Below are 21,973 nucleotides of genomic sequence, written 5' to 3' on the forward strand. Positions count from 1 at the left end.
TTAGCAGCTTTCCTCCACCATGCCCTTCCATCTGATGTTTTTGTCTTGGATCCAGCCGACCACGGATGGAAACTTCTGAAAGTTATTTTGAAGAGCCAAAAGAAACTCTTCCTCTTTTATTTATGCCAGGTGTTTTATGTCAACAGTGGAAAGCTGACCAGTGCAATGTGTATCAGAAAAAAAGGTAAAACAGGATAAAATAACTTGGCTTCTTTCTCCCCAATTTTCAAATAGAAGTTGTAGCACTAGGAAGATACACTTAGAGAGGATCCATAGCTTTCAGAATTCCCAGCTTTATAAGGAATGTCATATTTTGATATCCATAAGTCAGCAGATACATTGCTTTGATTAGAAAATTTAGGGTGACTTTTGGTTTAATCTTTGAAGAGGCAAGTTTAAACATTCTTTAAAAAGACTAAAGGAAAATACTAGTCCGTCAAGACTAGATCTTAATATCCTAACGATATTGCATCTTTTGCAAAATATGATGCACCTAAACCTGGAGCTGTTCCTTTCTAGTTTAAATTAGTTTCTTTGGCTGGAAATTTGAGTATGCAAATAATTTGAGAGAAAGGATAAGTTAAAAGAAATAGAGCCAAAATGATGTGCTTCAGTAGCTCAGTATAACAACTTAGTGTGGTGCTTTAAAAGAAAATTAAACTAGTCAAATCATGATTTCAGGAAATATATCTGGCATATGAAACCAAGGAGAGCAAGATGGAAAAAGGAAGTGAGATGTAAGATTTGGCAATAGGCAGATATGTGAATTAAAAACATAAGGTAACACCAAATCCCTTCCAAAGTCTTCATCTTGGGTAGATATGTTAGGTAATCGAGAAAAATGGGCTGCAACTAAGGCTAGAATACTGACGCTTTGTACCAGTGAGTAAAAGTTGTAGTACCAGGAAAATACATTAAGAGGATCCATAGCTTTTTGAATTTCTGGCTGTGAGAGTAAGTTATAAAAACTCAGCAAATACAGTGGGCCCCCGACTTACGAACTTGATCGGTTCCCTAGGGCTGGTTGTAACTCACGTTGGTTGTAGGTCAGTACAGCTGAGATCTAGATGTTTACCTGGGTACATGTTATGGATGACAAGAGATAGATGAATCTTCCATTAACCTAATTCACCCAAGTTATTCGTATGTCAGGCTGGTCATAACTTGAGGGTCCACTCTAATGGGAAATGAATGATTGTACTGGGAAAGAGGTCATGGACAGGAAGATAAATCATGAATCCAAGGCAAAGCATGAAAGCATGAACAGGATGGAGGGCTGAGAACTGAACTCTGATCTATGTTGGGTAGCTCAGCATTTTGTAGTTAAAAACAACAAAAAATGGCAAGGAGATGTTTTGGAAAAGTTTGCCTGGGGTTCGAGCTTCTAAACTTCAGTCTCCACTTAGGGGTTATCTGTGAATAGATACACAGATAGGACTTAATAAACAGAACTAGTCTTGATATGTACAGCAAGGTGGCTGAAGACAAATCCTTCTGTAATAGAGTCTGAGGGAGAGAAATTTCAAGGGAGGCAGCAGAGTCGTGGTTATTTAAGCAGGAAGAGAATCTTGAGAAACTGCTGTATGCCAGTATTTCTTTACTCTTTGTTTTCAAGTTTTTCCCCAGGGTAGGAAGATGGGTGGTTTATTTTATCCTTTGAACTTTCTATTTTTAACTTGGGTTATAGTAATAGCAAATCTTTGTGGTTTTTCATTTTTAATTTTTATGGAATTTGTAGTTTTATAGAAATTGTGGATAAAATTTGGCCAAGTGTTGGTTCCTATTTGTTACTTTTAGGCCAGAATCTTCTGAAACTATTTGCCAAACACATATCATTTATGGGATTACAAATTGTTAGGTCTTCATTAGAGGCCAGAATCACTATTTATTTTCACTGAAGCTCTCCTGAAAATAGTAATTTAATACACAAATATGTTTACGATGAAACTATTTCTTGTTCTGTATTTGCCATCATAATAAATAATGGTTTAATAGTCAACGTTTGTTGGGAAACAATATTTCAGACTTCCGTGCTATGCTAGATACTATGCTAAACCAATTTTGTGTAATATTCATGACAGCCTTACAAGGGGTTAGCTTCTTCCCAATGTATACAAGAAACCTGAGATTCCAGGACGCAGTGTGCTGGCTCTGAATCACAGTGCAGTAAGTTGGAGACCCTAGATTGACATCCACATCTCTCTGACTTTCCTGTACTCTTAATCTATGACATAAAGGAATGGTTAATTCTACCTGAAGAGCTTCTTTCCACATCTGAGAGCCTTGATCACATGAGACTTTATCACTGAAAACATATTCTTACTTATATTGTATCAGAAAGATGGATGTATCCACTGCAAAAGGGGAAATGTAGAAATAAGATCCTAAGTATATATCTGGTGTAGAAAATGAGAAGACCATCTCAAACTAGGATAACTTGTTTTATAAGTGTTCTTTAATTGTTAATGTCAAACAACCATTATTTTTCTAGACAGATAAAATAGAATGTAGAAAAGTTGGTATTTAAAAACTTCGTTGAAGTAAAAGCCATAGAAGTTTTTAAATTGACAAGTTCTCATTGTGTTTTCCTTGTATTGTGCCACACCCAGCATTCTTTTCTTCTGACTTTTCTCCGTCTAATAAGCTGACATTTTTAGTTTTGAGAGAACACCAAAATCATAACTGCAGTTATGATAAACCAAGCCTTTTTTGGTGGCTCTGTGACATATCCTGCTATGTAATGTACTGTGTATTTTTTTTTTATTAAATTAAGGCTTGCAGTTGTACTCAGGTGTTTTCCAGTAGTATACACTTTTCAGTAATGTACCTATAGTGGATTTATATAAACTTATGAATACTTCAGTGTTGGTTTATATATCTCTCTGTCTTCCTCCCCCCTGAATGTCTTGTGCACTAAGACAAATACAGATGAATATATTTTTATTCGGGTTTAAGAACCCTAGAATGTTATTCAGTTATTTTATAGCATTAGAAAATACACAATGAGTGTGCATTCCTTTGACTTTTAGTATTGTATTCCGTAAGTCTATGTACATTTCCTGCTAGATTCTTCCATCCTAAGCATAGCTAATATTTTCTCATAATAGTCCAGTTTACATGGAGTCTTGCTATCTTAAAATTTATACTGCAGGCTTTCTTCCTATTTCACATGATCTATTATACCTTTCAGTCCTTATTTACACTTTCAGTTTCTCACACTTCTCTAGTTTAACTATTCGTTATTTATACATGTGTGTCCTATTTATTTCACTTAAGAGTATTACCTCAATGTGCATCCATTTAGATATAAATGTCTCTAATTTTTCATTTTTTATGGCTGAGTAGTACTCCATTTTATTAAAAAATGCATTTTCTTTATCCAGTCTCCAGTTGATGGGCATTTGGGCTGTTTCCAAGTTTTAGCTATTACAAACTATGCTGCTATGAACACAGGTGCACATATATCACTGTGATATGATTCTTTTAATTCTTTGGGGAAGATACTCAGCAGGGGAATAGCTGGGTCAAAATGGGACTTCAGTCCTGGTCCTTTGAGGTATCTTCATGTGAAATAGGAAGTAAAGGGGCAAAGGGGAAGGGACAGGGGAAAGGAAAGAAGGGAATGGAATTAATATGAGAAAATGAAAAAATGGAAACAAAGTCTTTGTAAATAGGGAGGGATGGAGGGGTTGAAGGGAGGGTAGGGGAAGGGAGAAAAGTAAGAACCAAGAGAGATTATGTAAAGGTGCTAATTTCCAATGGTGAATGTCATTATATTGTATACCTAAAATGTACCAATAAAAGAAAAGAAAAGAAAAAGAAATGTAAAACATGAAATTCACTACACTGAAAAAAAATTTATATGGCAGGGGAAGGAAGAGTTAAATGTTGTCTAGAGGCTAACACCCTCCTCAGTCTTAATGCTTGTCAGCCTTTGCGATTTGTTTATGATAGGTCATAAAAGAGCATCCAATTTAGAAAGCAGAAGACTTGTGCAGGTTGGAGTGAGCTCTTTGACCATGGGCAATATATCACTTAATTTTTCAGAACTTTAGCACTCACACCTTTGTACAAGAATTAAATATATAAGAATTTTGATATAATAAAACACCTTACAAATATGATTGCTATCTCTACTGTGCATATTTAAAGCTTCTCATAAGTAGTAAAACATCATTCTTATCATTATTATTATTTTTTGAGACAGGGTCTCCCTTTGTAGTTCAGGCTGACCCTGAACATTCTGTGTAGCCCAGGCTGTCCTCAAACTCGAGGTGATCCACCTGCCTTAGCCTCCTGAGTGCTGGGATTACAGGCCTGCACCACCATGCCAAGCTTATCATTATTATTTTGGAAAGGGGATAACCCATCTTTTACAAGTGGTTTGAAAAGCTACATTAGGGATTGGAAGTGTGAAAAGAAAGAAGGGTAGATGAAAAGCATCTGGGAGGTACAAGTATTTACCTATCTTTCAGAATTGATGGTTTTAACAGTTGAACTCCTAATGCCTAGTAGATGTTGTGCTGGTGAGTACTCATAAATGCAGTTTTCCACCTTTAATATATTATTTAAAATAATGTGGATGGATTAGATTTGCATGTGACTAAGATGTAAGCTAAAACAGAGAAAGTATCAGAACAGTAATAACACATAGTGAGAAGGATAGAAGAAGGTAATATCAGGTTGGAAGGGGTCAGTAAGGGCTTTTTGGAAGAAATTGGGGCTCAGGAGAGTTCATGAAGAAAAGATCACTTTAACTTTGGAGCATGAAAAGCAGTACCTTCCAAGCAGGTGTCATAACAATAAAAGCATAGGTATGAGATAGTAGACAATTTGTTTCAGATAATATCAGTGCCTTAGCTCTGTATGAGTCTTGATAGATGTGTTTGGCATGTAGGTAATAGCTGCTGTTTGAAATATTCTGGACATATTATTACTGTATCCTTGCTGGTACATGGTTACATTTTTCACATACCTGTTCTTATTGATTCCTCCAGGAAGTCTTCCTCCATGGTCAAGCAGAACTGACTGTGGCTACTTCTACTCAAGTGCTGTGTGCAGGGCAGTATGGCAGTGTGGTGAAGTAGGATTTTGGATCTAGCTTCCTGGGTTGGAATCCTGGTCCTTCGGTGACATTGGATTTTGTCACCTTCAGGAAATTACCCTTTCTGTAACTCAACTTTTTCTTCTGTAAAATGAGAGGGGTGATATCTAGTTCTTTTAGCTGTTGTGAAGAAGGGTTAATTTAGATGAAATGCTAGGGAAACTGGCAGGTCCTAAGTGCTTTCTGTAACTTCTGTAGGATAATTTATCAGTTGCCTTTTGATGTAATTAATAACATGGCTCATATCACTACTGGATCATGGCCTTTTAGAGAGAAGGATCTATCCTGTTTTAACTGTGTAGTCCCATTACTTCATACTATCTGCCTTTCACATGGCAGTGTAAAGATGATAATTCTACAACATGTATATCTGGACATACTGCTCCTGTGAGTCTTGCTTAAATCCAATCCAGAGAAACTGAATTTCAAGAAGGATTGCCTTACACCAATGGACTGACAGGTTGTACTTGTTCTTACATAAATGTAGCTCATTTCCATAGCTAACACTGTAAAAGCAGATCCATCAACACTTCTAAAATAGCAGGTGTACAACAGCTTTTAAGTCTGTGTTCAAGAAAAGTTATAATTAAACATTTATCGAGTGTTTTGTATTCCTCTTATGCAGTGAAATTTTATTGTTTGATTAACATCATCTAATCATGGGTGCTACAGGTTAACTCTTTGATGTAAACATATTGTTGACTAATTAAAGCCCAATATAGTTTCTTCCAAGTTGTAATATGAAAACATGTGAGGATAATCTATGTTTCACTTGCAGGTTAGAAAGATAGGAAAGATGTGTGGTGTTTGTGACACTTGTGGGATCTTTGTGTGAGTAACATGGCACTAGTTAATGTTATTTCTATATCTTCACCCTAGAATGTGACCGTGGTGGCTCCAACTAAGATTATTTTTCTTATTTGACTTTGTATTTGGAAAAAATAGAGAACACTGTCTAAATTTGGCATTTTTTTTTTATTTAGGAAAAAATTATTTTTCTGTTCATTGTGATGCTGTAAATCTTAATACATTTAAAAATTTTAAGTTTTAAAGTCTGTCTTGCTATTATGATAAGACTCAACTTTTAAGTGAATTAGAAACAGTACTTGCTGTTTTATGCATGTAATTATTATTTAGAAACTTTAGCTACACAATTAGGGAATAGTATACTTCATGAGATTGAATTGTTTTATTTTCAGTGCAGGGGATTGAACCCAGGGCTTTGTACATGATAAGAATGTACTCTTGAACCTTCCGGGCTGCCTTACCACTGCCCCAAGCATCAAGGAGCAGAGCTGCCCCCAGCCCAGAGGAGGTGAACCTTCCGGGCCACCATACCACCGCCCCAAGCACTGAGGAGATGAGCTGCGTGGGTGCCAGCAGCACAGCCCCCCCCCCCACACACACTGAAATGAGAAGATACATAAAAAAGTCTCAAAACCAGACTTCCAGATCACCTAAAGCAACCCCAAAGGGAAACGAAATGGAACAATCTGATACTCAACCACTTGGACTCCATGAACTGGCAACGAAAGAGGATTTGGAAAAAATGAAATCAGAAATAATTTCTTAGGTATCAGCAGAGATTGTATCCATAGTACAAGACATGATTAAAAAATCCAGAGAGGACATGGATAAAAAATATAGAGGAGCTGAGGAACATGATGGAATCCCAACATAGGAATCAAATGGAATCCATAAAACAGATGCAAACAGATTTTCAGGAGATTAAAAACTGGATTGAAAGTCTACACAGCAAAATGACCCAATGTGAGAACAGAATTTCAGATATAGAAGATAAGATTACAATTAGTGACGAGGAAAAGAAAAATTTCTTTAAGATAGTAAGGGACCATGAAAAATCAATCCAACAGCTGCTAGATGATGCAAAGAAGAGTAACACGACTGATTAGAGTCAATGAAGAAACAGGAGAGAGTGCAGATGACATAAAAAAACTGTTCACAGAAGTGATGGCAAAAAACTTCCCAAGCAGGAGAAAAGAACTTGACATACAGATAAGTGAGGCATATAGGACTCCAACTAGCCTTGATCAAAAAAAATCTACACATAGGCATATAATAGGATCAGAAACCCAACAGAAGAACAAAATTCTACAAGCTGTTGGAGAAAAGAAGCAAATCACATACAAAGGAAAGCCCATCAGAATCACAGCAGACTTCTCAATGCAAACCCTCAAGGCAAGAAGAGCTTGAAGTGATGTATTTCAAGCCCTAAAGGAAAACAGCCTCCAACGCAGATTGATGAACCCTGCAAAACCTTCTTTCAAAATTGATGGAGGAATAAGATACTTTCATGACAAAGAGCACCTTAGGAACTTCATGAATACCAAACCAGCACTCCAAAAAATTTGAGAAAATATCCTAGGAAAAGACAATAAGGATCACAACCCCAGGAAGCCCAGGAGAATGAATCCATTGTGCATGACAAGAAATTGAATGCAAAGGTGGAGAATCCAACAAAAAGAAAAAGTCATGTCAATACGTATCAGTTATAACCATCATCGTTAATGGTCTCAATTCACCAATTAAAAGCAATAGACTGGCAGAATGGGTCAAGAAGCAAGATCCAACAATATGCTGCATACAAGAAACACACTTAATTCAAAAAGAAACTCATAGACTTAAAGGGGGAAAACAATACTTGATGCGACAGGTACCCCCAAAAAAGCAGGAAAGCAGGAGTAGCTATCCTCTTTGCAGATCAAGTGGATTTCAAGATTAAGATTAAGAAAGACAAGGACACTAAATCCTTGTAAAGAGAACAATCCAAGAGGAAGACATGACAATCATAAATATCTATGCACCAAACACTAGTGTGCCCACCTATATAAAACAAATATTAACGGACATGAAAAATGAAATAAGCACTAACACAGTAGTAGTAGGGGACCTCCATACTGCACTGTCACAAATAGATCAACGAGATAAAAAATAAGCAGCGTAATACTAGAACTCAAACCCTTGAACAAATGAACTTAACAGATGTTTGCAGAGTGTTCCACCCCACAAAATCAGAATACACATTCTTTTCAGCTGCACACAAGTCTTTCCCCAAAAGAGACCACGTACTCGCTCATAGAACATGTTTAAGTGCAAAGGAATTGAAGTTATCCCCTGTATATTATCAGACCATAGTGCGATGAAATTGGAAATCAATAGCAAAAGAAACTCCAAGAATTTCATAAACACATGGAAATTGAACAACACACTTCTGAATAACCAATGGGTAACTGAGGAAATTAAAGAAGAAATCAGAAAGTTCCTACAATTAAATGACAATGACAAGACAACATACCAAAATGTATGGGATGCAATAAAAGCAGTCTTATGAAGGAAATTCATAACAGTGAATACTCATGTTAGGAAAACAGAGCAAGCCCAATTAAACAACCTGACGTTGAAATTCAAGCTTCTAGAAAAAGAAGAGCAGGACAACCCTGAAGCTCATACAAGGGAGGAAATTATAAAGATCACAGCAGAAATTAATGCAATGGAGACTAAGACAATGATACAAAAAATCAATGAGGCGGCCGGGGATTTAGCTCAGTGGTTTCACCACCTGCTGCGCAAGCACAAGGACCTGAGTTCGATCCCCGGTACAAAAAAAAAAAAAAAAAAATCAATGAAGCCAAGAGTTGGTTCATCGAAAGAATAAACAGAATTGACAAACTATTAGCCAACCTTATCAGAAAAAGGTAAGAAAAGGCCCAAATCCATGCAATTAGGAATGAAAAAGGTGAAATTACAACAGACCCAGCAGAAATCCAGAGGATCATCAATACCTACTTCAAGAACCTATTCGCCAACAAGATGGAAAACACAGAAGAAACAGACAGATTCCTAGATACATAGGAATTACCAACATTGAATGAAGAAGACCTAAAAAATTCTAAATGATCCAATATCAATGAAATTGAAAATGGAATTAAAAACTGAGCAACTAAGAAAAGCCCAGGTCCTGATGGCTTCACTGCTGAATTCTACAAGACATTTAGAGAGGAACTACTGCCACTACTGTTTAAACTCTTCAATGAAATTGAAAGGGAAGCAATACTCCTAAATTCATTCCTGGAAGCAAGCATCACCTTGATCCCCAAAGCAGAGAAAAACCCAACCGAAAAAGAGAACTATAGGCTAATCTCACTAATGAACATAGATGCAAAAATCCTTAGTAAGATACTGGCAAATAGAATGCAGAAGATCATCAAGAAGATTGTACACCCTGACCAAGTGGGACTCATCCCAGGGATGCAGGGATGGTTCAACATATGCAAATCAATCAGTGTAATACATTATATCAATAGAGCCAAGGACAAAAACCATATGATTATCTCCATAGATGCAGAAAAAGCATTTGACATAATCCAGCAAACATTTATGATAAAAACCCTACAAAAAATTGGAATACATGGTCTCTACCTCAATCTGATAAAAGCCATCTATGAAAAATCAACAGCCAATATCATACTAAATGGTCAAAAACTGAAATCCTTCACACTAAAATCAGGAACAAGACATAGATGTCCACTCTTACCATTCCTATTCAATATAGTCTTGGAAACATTAGCCACTGCAATGAGATAAGAGAAGTAAATAAAAGGAATAGTGGTAGGAAATGAGGAAGTCAGATTTTCATTATTTGCAGATGATATGATACTCTATATAGAAGACCCCAAGAACTACACCAAAAGTCTGCTAGACTTAATAACCAAATTCAGAAAAGTAGCTGGATATAAGGTCAACATACAAAAATCAATAGCTTTCCTCTACACAAACAATAGACTCACTGAGAGAGAAATAGGGCAAACAATTCCTCTCACAATAGCATCCAAGAAACTACAATACCTAGGAACCAACCTAACAAAAAAAAAATCAAAGACCTCTTCTCTGAAAACTATAGCACTTGAAAAGAGAAATTGAAGATGATATCAGAAAATGGAAAGACATCCCTTGCTCCTGGGTAGGAAGAATCAACATAGTGAAAATAGCCATACTTACAAAACTGCTATATGGATTCAATGCAATCCCAATTGAAATTCCAGCAGCATACTTCATGGACCTTGAGAAAACAATCCAAAAATTAATTTGGAACCAGAAGAGACCCAGAATAGCTAAAGCAATGCTAGATAACAGAGACATGGCAGAGAGTATCACAACCCCCAACTTGAAACTATACTACCAAGCTACTGTGATAAAAACAGCATAGTACTGGCAAAGAAACAGACCTGAGGACCAGTGGAACAGATTAGAAGATGCAGAAACAATTCCAGACACACTCAGCCACCTCATCTTCAATAAAGAAGCCAAACACCCTCACTGGAGGAAAGATAGCCTCTTTAATAAATGAGACTGGAAAAATTGGGTTTTAACTTGCCAAAGATTAAACCTAGACCTGTATCTCTCACCATGCACTAAATTAAAATCAAAATCAATGAAAGATCTACATATTAAAACAAACCTGAACCGGGTGGAATAGAGGTTAGGTAGAACTCTTGAAGACATTGGTGTAGGAAAAGATTTTATGAACAAAATCTCAGTTGCCTGTAAACTAGCACAAACAATCCACAAGTGGGATCTTTTCTCATTAAAAAGCTTCTGCACAGCAAGAGAAACCACCAACAGTATGAAGAGACAAACCACAGTGTGGGAAAAAATTTTCACCAGCTGTTCCTCAGACAAAGTTCTACTATCTCCTATCTCGAATCTATAAAGAACTGAAGAAAAATCAGACCTCCCAAATTTAAAGACCCAATCCAAAAATGGGCATCTGAAATGAACAGACATTTCTCAGACAAAGAAGTAGAAATAGCAAATAAATACATGAAAAAATGTTCAACATCACTGGTCATTCAAGAGATGCAAATGAAAACAATGCTGAGATTCCACCTCACTCCAGAAAGAATGGCTGCTATCATGAAATCAACCAATAACAATTGCTGGCGGGGCTGTGGGGAAAGAGGAACCCTGCTCCACTGCTGGTGGTAGTGTAGACTGGTGCAAGCACTGTGGAAATCAGTATGGAGATACCTCAAAGAACTAGGACTGGAAGTCCCATTTGACCCAGCTATTTCCCTGCTGGGGATCTTCCCCCAAAGAATTAAAAGCATCATACCACAGTGATATATGTGCACCCATATTCATAGCAGCCCAGTTTGTAATAGCTAAAATTTGGAAACAGCCCAAATGCCCATCAACTGGAGACTGGATAAAGAAAATGGGTTTTTAGATAAAACGGAGTACTACTCAGCCTTAAAAAATGAAAAATTAGAGACATTTATAGGTAAATGGATGCACATTGAGGTGATACTCTTAAGTGAAATAAATAGGACACGCATGTATAATAAATACCGAATAGTTTCTCTAGTGTGAGAAACTGAAAGTGCAAATAAGGAATAAAAGGTATAATAGATAATGTGCAATAGGAAGAAAAGGGGCAAAGGGGAAAGGGAAGTGGGAGGGTTAGGGGAAAGGAAAGTAGGGAATGGAATTAATATGAGAAAGTGAAAAAATGCAAACAAAGTCTTTGTAAATAGGGATGGAGGGGTTTAAGGGAGGGCAGGGGAATAAGGAAACAATAAGAACCAAGAGAGATTATGTAAAGGTGCAAATTTGCAATGATGAATGTCATGATATTATTTACCTAACATGTACCAACAAAATTAATTTTTAAAATAAATAAATATATTGCCCCTGATGCAACTCCAGAAAAATATATAAATAATACGAAAAAATCACTCATAATTTCAGTACTTCAAAGTATCACTGCTAATGTTCTGACATACATATATGTATATTCCATGCTTTTTTCTTAATAAATTAAGCAAAAGAAATGTCCTCTTACACTGAACTTATACCTTTAGCTTATGTGATTTTTAAATCAATGAAAGATGTTGAGCTTTCGGCTCAGATTTGCACACTCAGTACAAAATGGAGCCAAGATTTAAAAATAGGGTAGATTTCTCAGTTTATATGACTTAACAGTGTTACTGCCAGAAAATATATGTTCTCTAACTTGATGATTTTGACCCCCTCAGTACCTAAGCATTTGGAAAATGAGAAAAATAGAAGCTCAAGAACTCAGAAAACACTTGAGGTTGACAGCATGTCATGTTTCAAACTCCCTCTTTACTCTTAGAATTATTGTGTGACTGGTTAAGAACCATATTTCTTTTATAATCTTGTCTCTCCTCATGTTTCCAAAAGGCTTGTGAAGGGGTCATTCATGTATTCTCATTTCCATCCAGTGTTGAAATAGATACTCTTAACACAGAAATACTGAAGAATAATACTGTTGTGGCTTGATTGCCTTGCAGTGCACCAATTGAAAATTTGAAACTGCTGTCAACAGCCTAATTTTTTTTTTAAGCACATTCCCAAACTGTCTATGGTTAACTGTGCCACCTTCATGGTTGAACTTTTGCTTTTTCCTTTCTTTTCTGAGATGCTTGACATAGAAATAACCAATGTGTTTTGAGTGCTTACTGTGTATTGGACACTATTTTAAGTGCTTCATCTGTATTAACTTACTCTCCACAATGACTCTGAGAGATGGATTCTGTTTCCCTTAACAGATGAGTGTACTGAGTTATAGAGCAGCTATGGAACTTAACCAAGGTACTGAGATATAGAGGAGGTTATAGAATTTACCTATAATTACACGACAAGTTACTGATAGAAGAAGGATTCTAACCCAGGTAATCACCTCTGGAGCTTGTACTGTTTTTGTTTTGTTTTGTTTTATTTTGGTCTTTTCAGGCAAGGTCTCACTATGAAGCCTAGTCTGGCCTCAAACTCAGAGCAGTCTGAGTGCTGGTATTACAGGTGTACGCCACCGCACCTGGCTTTGGAGCTTGTACTTCTAACTGCTTGGCTGTACTGACCAGATGGCTTACAAGTAGGCCATTCTGTTCTTGTTGGGATGGAAATTATTATCGTACATTCACAGAGATCTCTCTCAAAGGACAAAGCTGCTTATCCTTCTCAGTCGGGGAGGCCATAGGAAGTAAAGGATAGACTAGAAGGAAATAGGAATTTACAGGAAGAGTTTCCTAGGACAGAACTTCCAAGTAATGAAGCTCATTTGGGTTTGAGAGCAGCTGAGAAGGAATCTTGGTGGTTATGAGGAAGGAGAGAAGGAAAGATATTTATTGCAGGATTTCTAAGCATCTTGATCTGCTTGTGTACCCTATCTCAACTCTGCTGTAGGAATTACATCTTCAGCCTCAAATCCAGTAGAACATATACTATTTATGTTCTACTTGTAAAATTAAAGTAATGTTAAATGGAATAGTTTTCCTCAACTTCAGCAAGAATACACACATATAGCTTAGCTTTGTGTTCTCATAATATTTGATATAGATATTATTGTTCTACCCTTAGCCACAGCTCTACACTGTTAGATAAATGCATACTTTTACATAGTGCCTTTCTTTGAAAGCTGGTCAACTTTTCCAGCTGTATGAGCTGGACCACATGATAATAACTGATGCCATATATTGAGCTGTCTGTTATATACAAGGCGCTTACCTCATTTAATCTTCCTAACAACCCTGCAAAATAATTATTAATTCTCTGTTGTATAGATAAGAAAAATGAGCCTTAGGAAGGATGACTGATTTCCAAGACCTTGTAACCTAATTGGTGAAACATAGTTCTGACAAAGCCCTTGTTTTTCTCATTGATTAATAATTCCCTAAGGAGGTTGTCTTCATCTCTCTTCCTGAAAATCTAAAGTAAAACAGCTCTCTTGATTTGAAAATACCTCTCAGGTACAATTTATAGCTGATCTTAGAGTTTTACCTCTTTTGTCTGAAGCCATGTTAATCTGCCAGTAGCAAGCAGCCTCTTACCAGAGAATGATGTGTTCTTTAAACCAAAGTTTAAAAAAAAATCTCTCCAGTGTATATTTAAAAAAAAAATGAAAACAACAAAAATGCAGCCTCTGAAACCTGAGGCTGTGGTCTTTAAAATTGCCCTTGGTGAGTATATTAATAGGTTTTTGGATCACAGTGGTATAGAAGGTGACCTTGGTGGTTGGAGATCTACTTTTTGTCAATGATGACTTTGACAGTTACTTGGGCTTGGGATTTCATTTACATTTGTGCTGCTGAAGTAAGTCCCTGAGCAGCGATTGTGGCATGAAGCCACAAATGTCCTGTTAAGGAAAAAATTAAGCCAGGTATGATGATGTGTACTTGCAATCCCGGCACTCTGGAAGGCTAATACAGTATAGGAGGATCATAAGTGCAAGGATCGTCTGGCCAACTTAGTGACTTAATGAGAACCTGTCTAAAAAAAATTTTTTTTAAAGTGCTGGGGATGTAGGTCAGTATGAAGGCCAGTACAAAAAAAAAAGGGAAAAAATTTTTCTGACACTTGTTAAAATAGTAAGAAAGACCTTATTCAGCACTATTGTGACATGTCAAGATTATTGCAGTAGGCAAGAGAGACAGGCTCAAATCCCAATATAACAAGAATAAGTAGGGATTTATAGCTAGCGCATGTAGAGCAGTTTTAATTTGAGTTAGTGTATTAAAAAAAAAAAAAAAAAACGACTAAAGGAAAAATAACCGGCTAAGAGGAAATATCAAGGGTAGGGAGATTGTTGCTGAAGGCAAGCCAAGAAATTATATATAAAAGATGAGGGCTGAGAAATTTGAACAGATATTGAGGGTGAGGGATAGTCTAAAAAGGATCCTTGCTTAGCAAGATCCTTGCTAAAACTAGGCCATGCAGACCTAGCAAGGATGGGAGCAGGGTGGAGGCTGACTTGAGAAGAAAGCTTAGAGGAGTCTGACTAAGCTTTGGTCAGTGACAGTGTTTGCCAATTCCTATTGCTGTATTAGATAGAAGCATGTAGGTATTGAAAGTGAATCCATTCTAAGAGTATACTCTTAAATGCAGTGCACAGTGAATTCCAGAAAATATGTTTTATTACTGGTGTAACATCTGAGGCAGGGTGAGCACAAAACATTGTAGCAGTTCTGAGAGCTGGGACCTTTAGTCTTCCTGATGGCTGTACTTTGATTAAACAATGCCAGACACTGTTCAAATCCTTTGCAAATATTAAACCATTCGATCCTGAAAACAGTCCTATGAGTTGGTTATGCCGTTGTTATTCTGTGTTTATGTAGAACAATGGTCCAGAGGAGTTAAATTATTTGCCTAGTGTTCTGTGTGAAGCAAGTGGTGGGGCTTGGATTTCAGCAACCCCAGGTAGGCTCCGGACTATCCATTCTTAATCACTGCCATGTTGCTGCCCAGTCTGTTGCTTCCCAGGGATTTATGACTTTTTCTTTGGGCGAGGGTTGCTTTTCTTTTTTCTACTCCCAAATAAAAAAGAATTCTTTATCTGGGTTTAGTTGGACTTCGGGCCTTGTTTGAACTGAAGTCAGAATTAGAGACTATGTGTAGCTCGAATCTCATATAAATCACAAAGCTGTTTGTAAATAACCTTTCAGGTCATATTTTACCTTCTAGATCTAAGTCAGTAGTTTATTAGTAAAAACACCCTTCCTATCTTCCCACAGTCCTTACGGAGTATCATTGGTAACCCTTTCTCATCAACAGTTGGATTTTCCTTTTCCCTACTAACAACCTCCATGGCATTACTTTTTAAAAATAATGCTCCATTTGTGATTAGTGCTTGGTAATTTCTTGATAAAAGGTTTGATAAATTGACTTCTAGATAATATATCCTGGCAACAACTTCTCTCTCTCTCTCTCTCTCTCTCTCTCTCTCTCTCTGTCTCCCTCCTTTCTTTCTGTTTTGAGTTGGGGTCACTTTAGGCTGGCCTTAAACTTGCTGTGTAGCCCAGGCTGGTTTCAGCCTTGCAATTCTGCCTTGGTACCCCTCAGCCTAATGCTGGGACTACAGGTGTATGCCATCACTTTCTACTCAAAACTCTTTTTTAAAGGAGCAAATCCCCTTTGAGCAGAACAGATCAAGTTACTAAAATATTTATTTAGTAGTCTCCTTAAATTTTGTTTTAATTTGCCTTACTGATATTTTAAGAGCTGCTGGTTAATATGACACAGTAATCAAAGTCATATATCACATGGAAACTTCACTATTCCATGGTATCCCTCTTTTTAATGTTTTTTCCTATTTTTTAATTGCAGATCTATCTATAGCAGTACAGAAATTTTCCCAGTCCCTACAAGACTTCCAATTTGAATGTATTGGTGATGCCGAAACGGATGATGAAATTAGTATTGGTAAGTACTCTGTACTTCACTATTCTAAGTTATAATCTTCAGTGTCTGACTTCAGATATGTATTTTATTGAAATCAGATTCCCATACCTTAAAAATAAACATCTAAATTATTCTCTGATTTTAATAAAATTGAGTGTGATTTTGGATTTATATGGAAAATAATATTATGAATTGTTTTTAATTTGAAACTATTGTTTTCTTCCACAAGGAAATTATTTAATCACAGTTTTAAACCCAGATCAGCCTTCTGAGAAAATACTGGTTACATTGTTTGTGCGCATCAAAGTAAATTGTTCATTCAAACAAACATGCATTGGGCATCTACTATTAAATATACTTGGTACAGGTATTAGGAATTATCTTACTTTTTTTTCTTAATACTGATTTCTTTTTTAACTTGAGCATTTCTTTATAAAGAAAACAAATCCTATTAGTCATGAAGTATAAAACTAGCATTCTGGAAGGATGCAGGGCGTTATTGGGGATCAGGAGGCTTGAGCCCTAATCTGACTTTGCCATCTAGCAGTCTGACCTGCAGAAGGCTCATCTCTTCCCCAACCACATGATTTCATTTACAGTAAAATGGAGAAGTTGAGTTATGTGAGTTTTATCTGTATCTGAGTTTTTATTATTTGAACATCAGATTCATGAGGCATTCTATCCCCCACCTTTAAAGATCCCTACTTACCATTTTATGGGTGTGAGATTCATTTGTAGGCTGGATGTGTCATATAATCAAAAGAAAACATGTGTAGGTATTTTAGAGAAAAACATTAAGTGTACCCACTTTCCAGATATAAAAATACAATATTAAAAGTACTGGCTTAGAATATTGATTCCCTACCTTTAATGTAAATGTCACATACCTCGAGGGCCAGAGATTTAACCCAGTGGTTTAGCCACCTACTACACAAGTTCAATCCCCGGTACCAAAAAAAACCCCCCAAAACCTCAAGATGTAACAATAATGCAGATTTTGATTCAGTAAGTCTCAGGTGAGAGTTACAGTTCTGCCTTTCTTTTTTAAAAATAGTTTTTAAATATTATTTTATTGGTACATTTTAGGTATACAATATGATGACATTCATCATTGGAAATTTGCACCTTTACATAATCTCTCTTGGTTCTTATTTTTCCCCTTTCTCCTCCCCTCCCTTCAACCTCTCCACTCCTCCCTATTTACAAAGACTTTGTTTCCATTTTTTTTCATGTTCTCATATTAATTCCATCAGTTCTGCCTTTCTAATAGACTTGAAGGTGGTAATAGTAGTGCTGGTCTATGGACCACACTTGAGTAGCAAGGATTTACCATCTTCTTCACACCTCTCCACAGTCATATTCCTCTCCTTCCTCTGCTATTATTTTCTATAGTTTTGCCAGTTAGGATTTTATTTTGTAAACTATGTTTTATTTGTTTTGAATGCCTTAGTAGCAAGTCCAAAACTTGTGAAAAGAAAGCTGAATGTGATGTAATCTCAGCACTGGAGGGTTGAGGCAGGAGGATAACAGTGAGTTCCCGGATAGCCTGGGCTACATAACGAGTTCAAGGTTGTCCTGAACCCTGTCTCAAAAAACAAAACAAAATAAATACATATAAGAAAAGAAAAGAATGGGCAGTATTTTCCCTGGGAAAGGAAAACTCTTAAGAGATGACAAGCCCCTTGGGTTTCTCATTTACTCTTGAGGCATTAGCTTGTTTCAATTCACAAGAGCTGCTCTGGAGAAAGTACTGAGCAGAGTGCACAGTCCTGGGACAAGCTATTTCTGCACATGGAATTTACAGCAGTCTTGCATAATTATGGACATGTTGGCAGGAGGTAGGCCAATGGTCATGTTATCTGCCAGCTGTACTAGGAGCATGAGTTACTCTGTGGGGAATGTAGCAGAGGCCAGCCTCTCACATGAGTGGCTCCTTCTGCCTCAGTTTGGGATGAAAAGTAGCCCAGTACCAGTTAGGGGTCTCTAGGAAGTGGGCAGAGCCCTGCCACATGGACCTCAAGCAGCATGACTCCTTCTTCTTTCCCCTTTATAGGATGAATGGGGAAGACAAGCATTAGTGGTCGTGCACCATCAACATCTGGAATTTTGTTGTCTTTTTTTTTTCTTTGTGGTGCCGGGAATCTAACCCAGGGCCTCATGTATGCTGCTTATACATTCAGCCACTGAGCTCTACCCCAGCCATGCTTTTTACTTCTTGACATTCGTGTTATATCTGTCACCTGACATAACCAGATAAAAGCCTAGATTATATACTAAGATAGTAATATGCTATATTATTTGGAAAAAGAATATTCAAATATATTATTTTTACTTAGTTCCATTTTCACTAAATTCCATGAAGACAGAGGTCAGAACTACTTTTAATTTTTCATCAGTTTAGCCTTTACACTTGACTTAGGGCCTAACTCATGATAAACCCTCAATTAATTTGTTGAATGAAAAGCAGTATTTCTTTATAAACTTTAATTTTTTACACATGCATCTTTTTCTAATAGAATGATTTTTAAAAAAATAAATTTCATTTTATTCTAATAGACTAATTCTAATAGAGTGATAGAATTTAGTATTTTTCCTTTGAAAAGGAGATTATAGTAAATACTTCTGGGTTTCACAGATATTATCTTTAATGGTTTCATGACTATTCTATCAGGTTCATACATATGAATTTATAAAATTATCTCTAGAGTACATTAAGGTTGTTTCTGGTTTATTTCTTACCTCATATTAAGAGTAATATAACTATCTTTATGCATGTTCCTTTATTAAGCTTTTTACTGAAAAATCTCTCTTGAAGTCAAAGATGCATGTAGGAACTGCAGACATAGGGTTTTTAATCACTCTGCTATGCAGCCTTCTGAACAGATGTTATGTAATTTCCCCAGATTATGGTGGATTTAATATCTAAAAGGTGATCTGTATTATTTCTTGTGCAGTCTGCGTTTTGTTTATGAAATCTTTGCTTACTCTTGTGTCCTCAAGAGTTCTACCTATTCTCTCTTCCAGCAGAATTAGTGTTTCTGTTTTAATATTTAGGTCTTTGATCCATTTTGACTTTAGTTTAGTGTTTTACACTGCAAAAGAAATCACCAACAGAGTGAAGAGACAACCTACAGAGTGAGGAAAAAGCTTTAACCAAACATCTCTTAGACAAAGGACTAATATCTAGTACATACTAAGAATTGAAAAAAATCAAGACACCCCCCCACCGCTAAATTTAAAGACCCAATCCAGAAATGCCCATCTGAAATGAATAAACACTTCGCAAATGAAGGAGTACAAATGGCAAATAAATAAGTGAAAAAATTTTCAACATCACTACTAATCCAAGAGATGCAAATTAAAACAACACTGAGATTCCATCTCATCCCAGAAAGAATGGCTAATAAGAAATCAACCAACAAGTGCTAGAAAGGATGTGGGGAAAAGGAACACTGCTCCACTGTTGGTGGGAGGGCAGACTGGTGTAGTCACTGTGGAAATCAGTGTGGAGATTCCTCAGAAAACTAGGATTAGAGGTCCCATTTGACCCAAGCTATTCCCCTTCTAGGTATCTTCCTGAAAGAATTAAAAGTATCACACTACAGCGATATATGCTCACTCATGTTTATAGCAACACAGTTTGTAATAGCTAAAGCTTGGAAACAACCCAAATGCCCACCAACCGATGAATGAATAAAAAAGATGTGGGTTTTTTTTTTTAATATAATGGCATACTATTCACCATAAAGAAAAATAAATGAGACATTTCTAGGTAAATGGATGCACCTTGAGACTATACTCTTAAGTAAAATAAATCAGACATACATGTGTAAATACTGCATTGTCTCTCTGGTGTGATAAACTGAAAGGGTGAATAAGGACCAAAATGTAGGATAATGTGAAATAGGAAGAAATTGTTCAAAAGGAAAGGGGAAGGGGGAGGGGGCAAGATGGAAGGGAAAAGAAAAAAATGAGAAAAGAAGGGAAAAAAATGGAAACAAAGCTTTTATAAATAAGGAGGGAGGCAGTTGAAGGGAGGGGAGTATATTGGCAGAAAAAAGAATCATGTATAGGCACAAATTCCCTGTGATGAATGTGATCACTATGTATATTTAAATTGCACCAATAAAATTAATTAAAAAATAAAAGGTGATCTGTTTGACTCTTTCCACATAGGCTAAATGAATATTGTTGTGTGACTCTTACAGATTAGATTTGAAAGGTGTGAATTGCTCAGTGGTGAAGACTTATTATAGCCAAGGAATATCAAATTGTAATGGTTAAAAGCATTGAGAAGTTAGATGATAGCGATTGGAGATGGGATAATAAATAATATAGAACAATATTAATTTAACTTCTTAATTTTTTAAAAATTTATTTATTTATTTTTTGGTACCGGGGATCGAACTCGGGTCCTTGCGCTTGCGCAGCAGGCGGTGAAACCACTGAGCTAAATCCCCGGCCTATACTTCTTAATTTTAGATCAGGAGACTTAAGTATGATGTACTGTGAATCTGACTTAAGTATCAATACTTTGTAAAACCTTAGAACAAATGATTTATTTTATTTGTAGTCCTGGGGATTCCGTGTAGGACCTTGTGTGTGCTAGGCAAGTTCTCTACCACTGAGCAACAACCCAATTCCTGAGCAAAATGATTTATAAGCAAAAATATTTCTGGAACAACTGTAAAAACACAGGTACATCCCCATGTCCTAATTATACAGCATATTTATCCTTTAACTCATCCTGCAAATATATGGTAAAAGCTTAAAATTATGTAAGCAATTAAGAAATAGAATGAACATTGAATAATTATTCCAAACATAGAGAATTATGTTTGAGGCTATCCCAACCTACTATTCCAAGGACAGTGAACTGAGAGAAATGTAACCCTGAGACTCATGTGAGGATGGTATGGACAGGGAGTATAGGATCACTCTTACCTACCTCGGGCATCTTTAGTTCTGCATAGAAAAGTACAAAGTTTCAGTTATCTTTGCCTTAGCTTTTTGAAGTCCCAGTTTCAGGTTCTTCTTTATTCCTCTGATTTAATGAAAGAGAAATGAAGTAAGAACAGCTGTGACTCTTAGCACTGAATAATATCCAAAACACTTCAGCCAGAATAGTCTTGAGACTTAACAATGATATAACTGCGAAATTAAATGACTTAATGAAAACGCTCATTTGTTCTCTCCCCTCCCCTCCCTTCTCCTCCTTCCTCCTCCCTCCCTCCCTCCCTCCTTCCCTCCTTCTGCCTGTCATATTGAATCCAGGGCCTTCACACTGAGCTGCATTCCCAGCCCTTTTTATTTTTAGTTTGACACAGTGTCTTGCTAAGTTGCCCAAGTGGAACTCAGATTTTCAATTCTCTTTCTCAGCTTCCCAAAGTGATAAGATTTTAGCTGTGTGCCACCAAGCCTAGCCACTCATCTCTTACAAGTAAGCCCTGTCAGTGCAAAATGATTTGTGAAATAAAAGCATTGTCAAGATTTCCACTTGTAAGGTATCCTGGTGGGAATGAATGGGAGCGCAATTGGAGTGCTATGTCTGCTTTCCAAGAGAAAGGGTGAAATGCAGATTTTGAGTAAAGAAAAAGAAGGTGGTAGCATATCAATATAATTCTCTAATTTGTGGTAGCTGTCCTGGGAGTT

At 36.7% G+C, this 21,973-nt stretch overlaps 1 protein-coding gene across 2 annotated transcripts in view; it reads left to right on the top strand.

The window, feature by feature from the left end:
* Arhgap42 (Rho GTPase activating protein 42) overlaps window positions 1–21,973 on the top strand; it is a 282,439-nt gene that overhangs the window by 52,994 nt on the left and 207,472 nt on the right. For both annotated transcript variants that reach the window (XM_004870807.3, XM_087212316.1), the window contains exon 2: window positions 16,247–16,342. In XM_004870807.3, coding sequence (XP_004870864.1) covers window positions 16,247–16,342 — 96 coding nt within the window. The remainder of the gene's footprint in view (window positions 1–16,246; window positions 16,343–21,973) is intronic.

Source organism: Heterocephalus glaber, unplaced genomic scaffold (assembly GCF_053883595.1).
Source record: "Heterocephalus glaber isolate CG9 unplaced genomic scaffold, H.glaber_assembly_v1.0 deba00001429, whole genome shotgun sequence".
Classification (NCBI taxonomy): Eukaryota; Metazoa; Chordata; class Mammalia; order Rodentia; family Bathyergidae; genus Heterocephalus; species Heterocephalus glaber.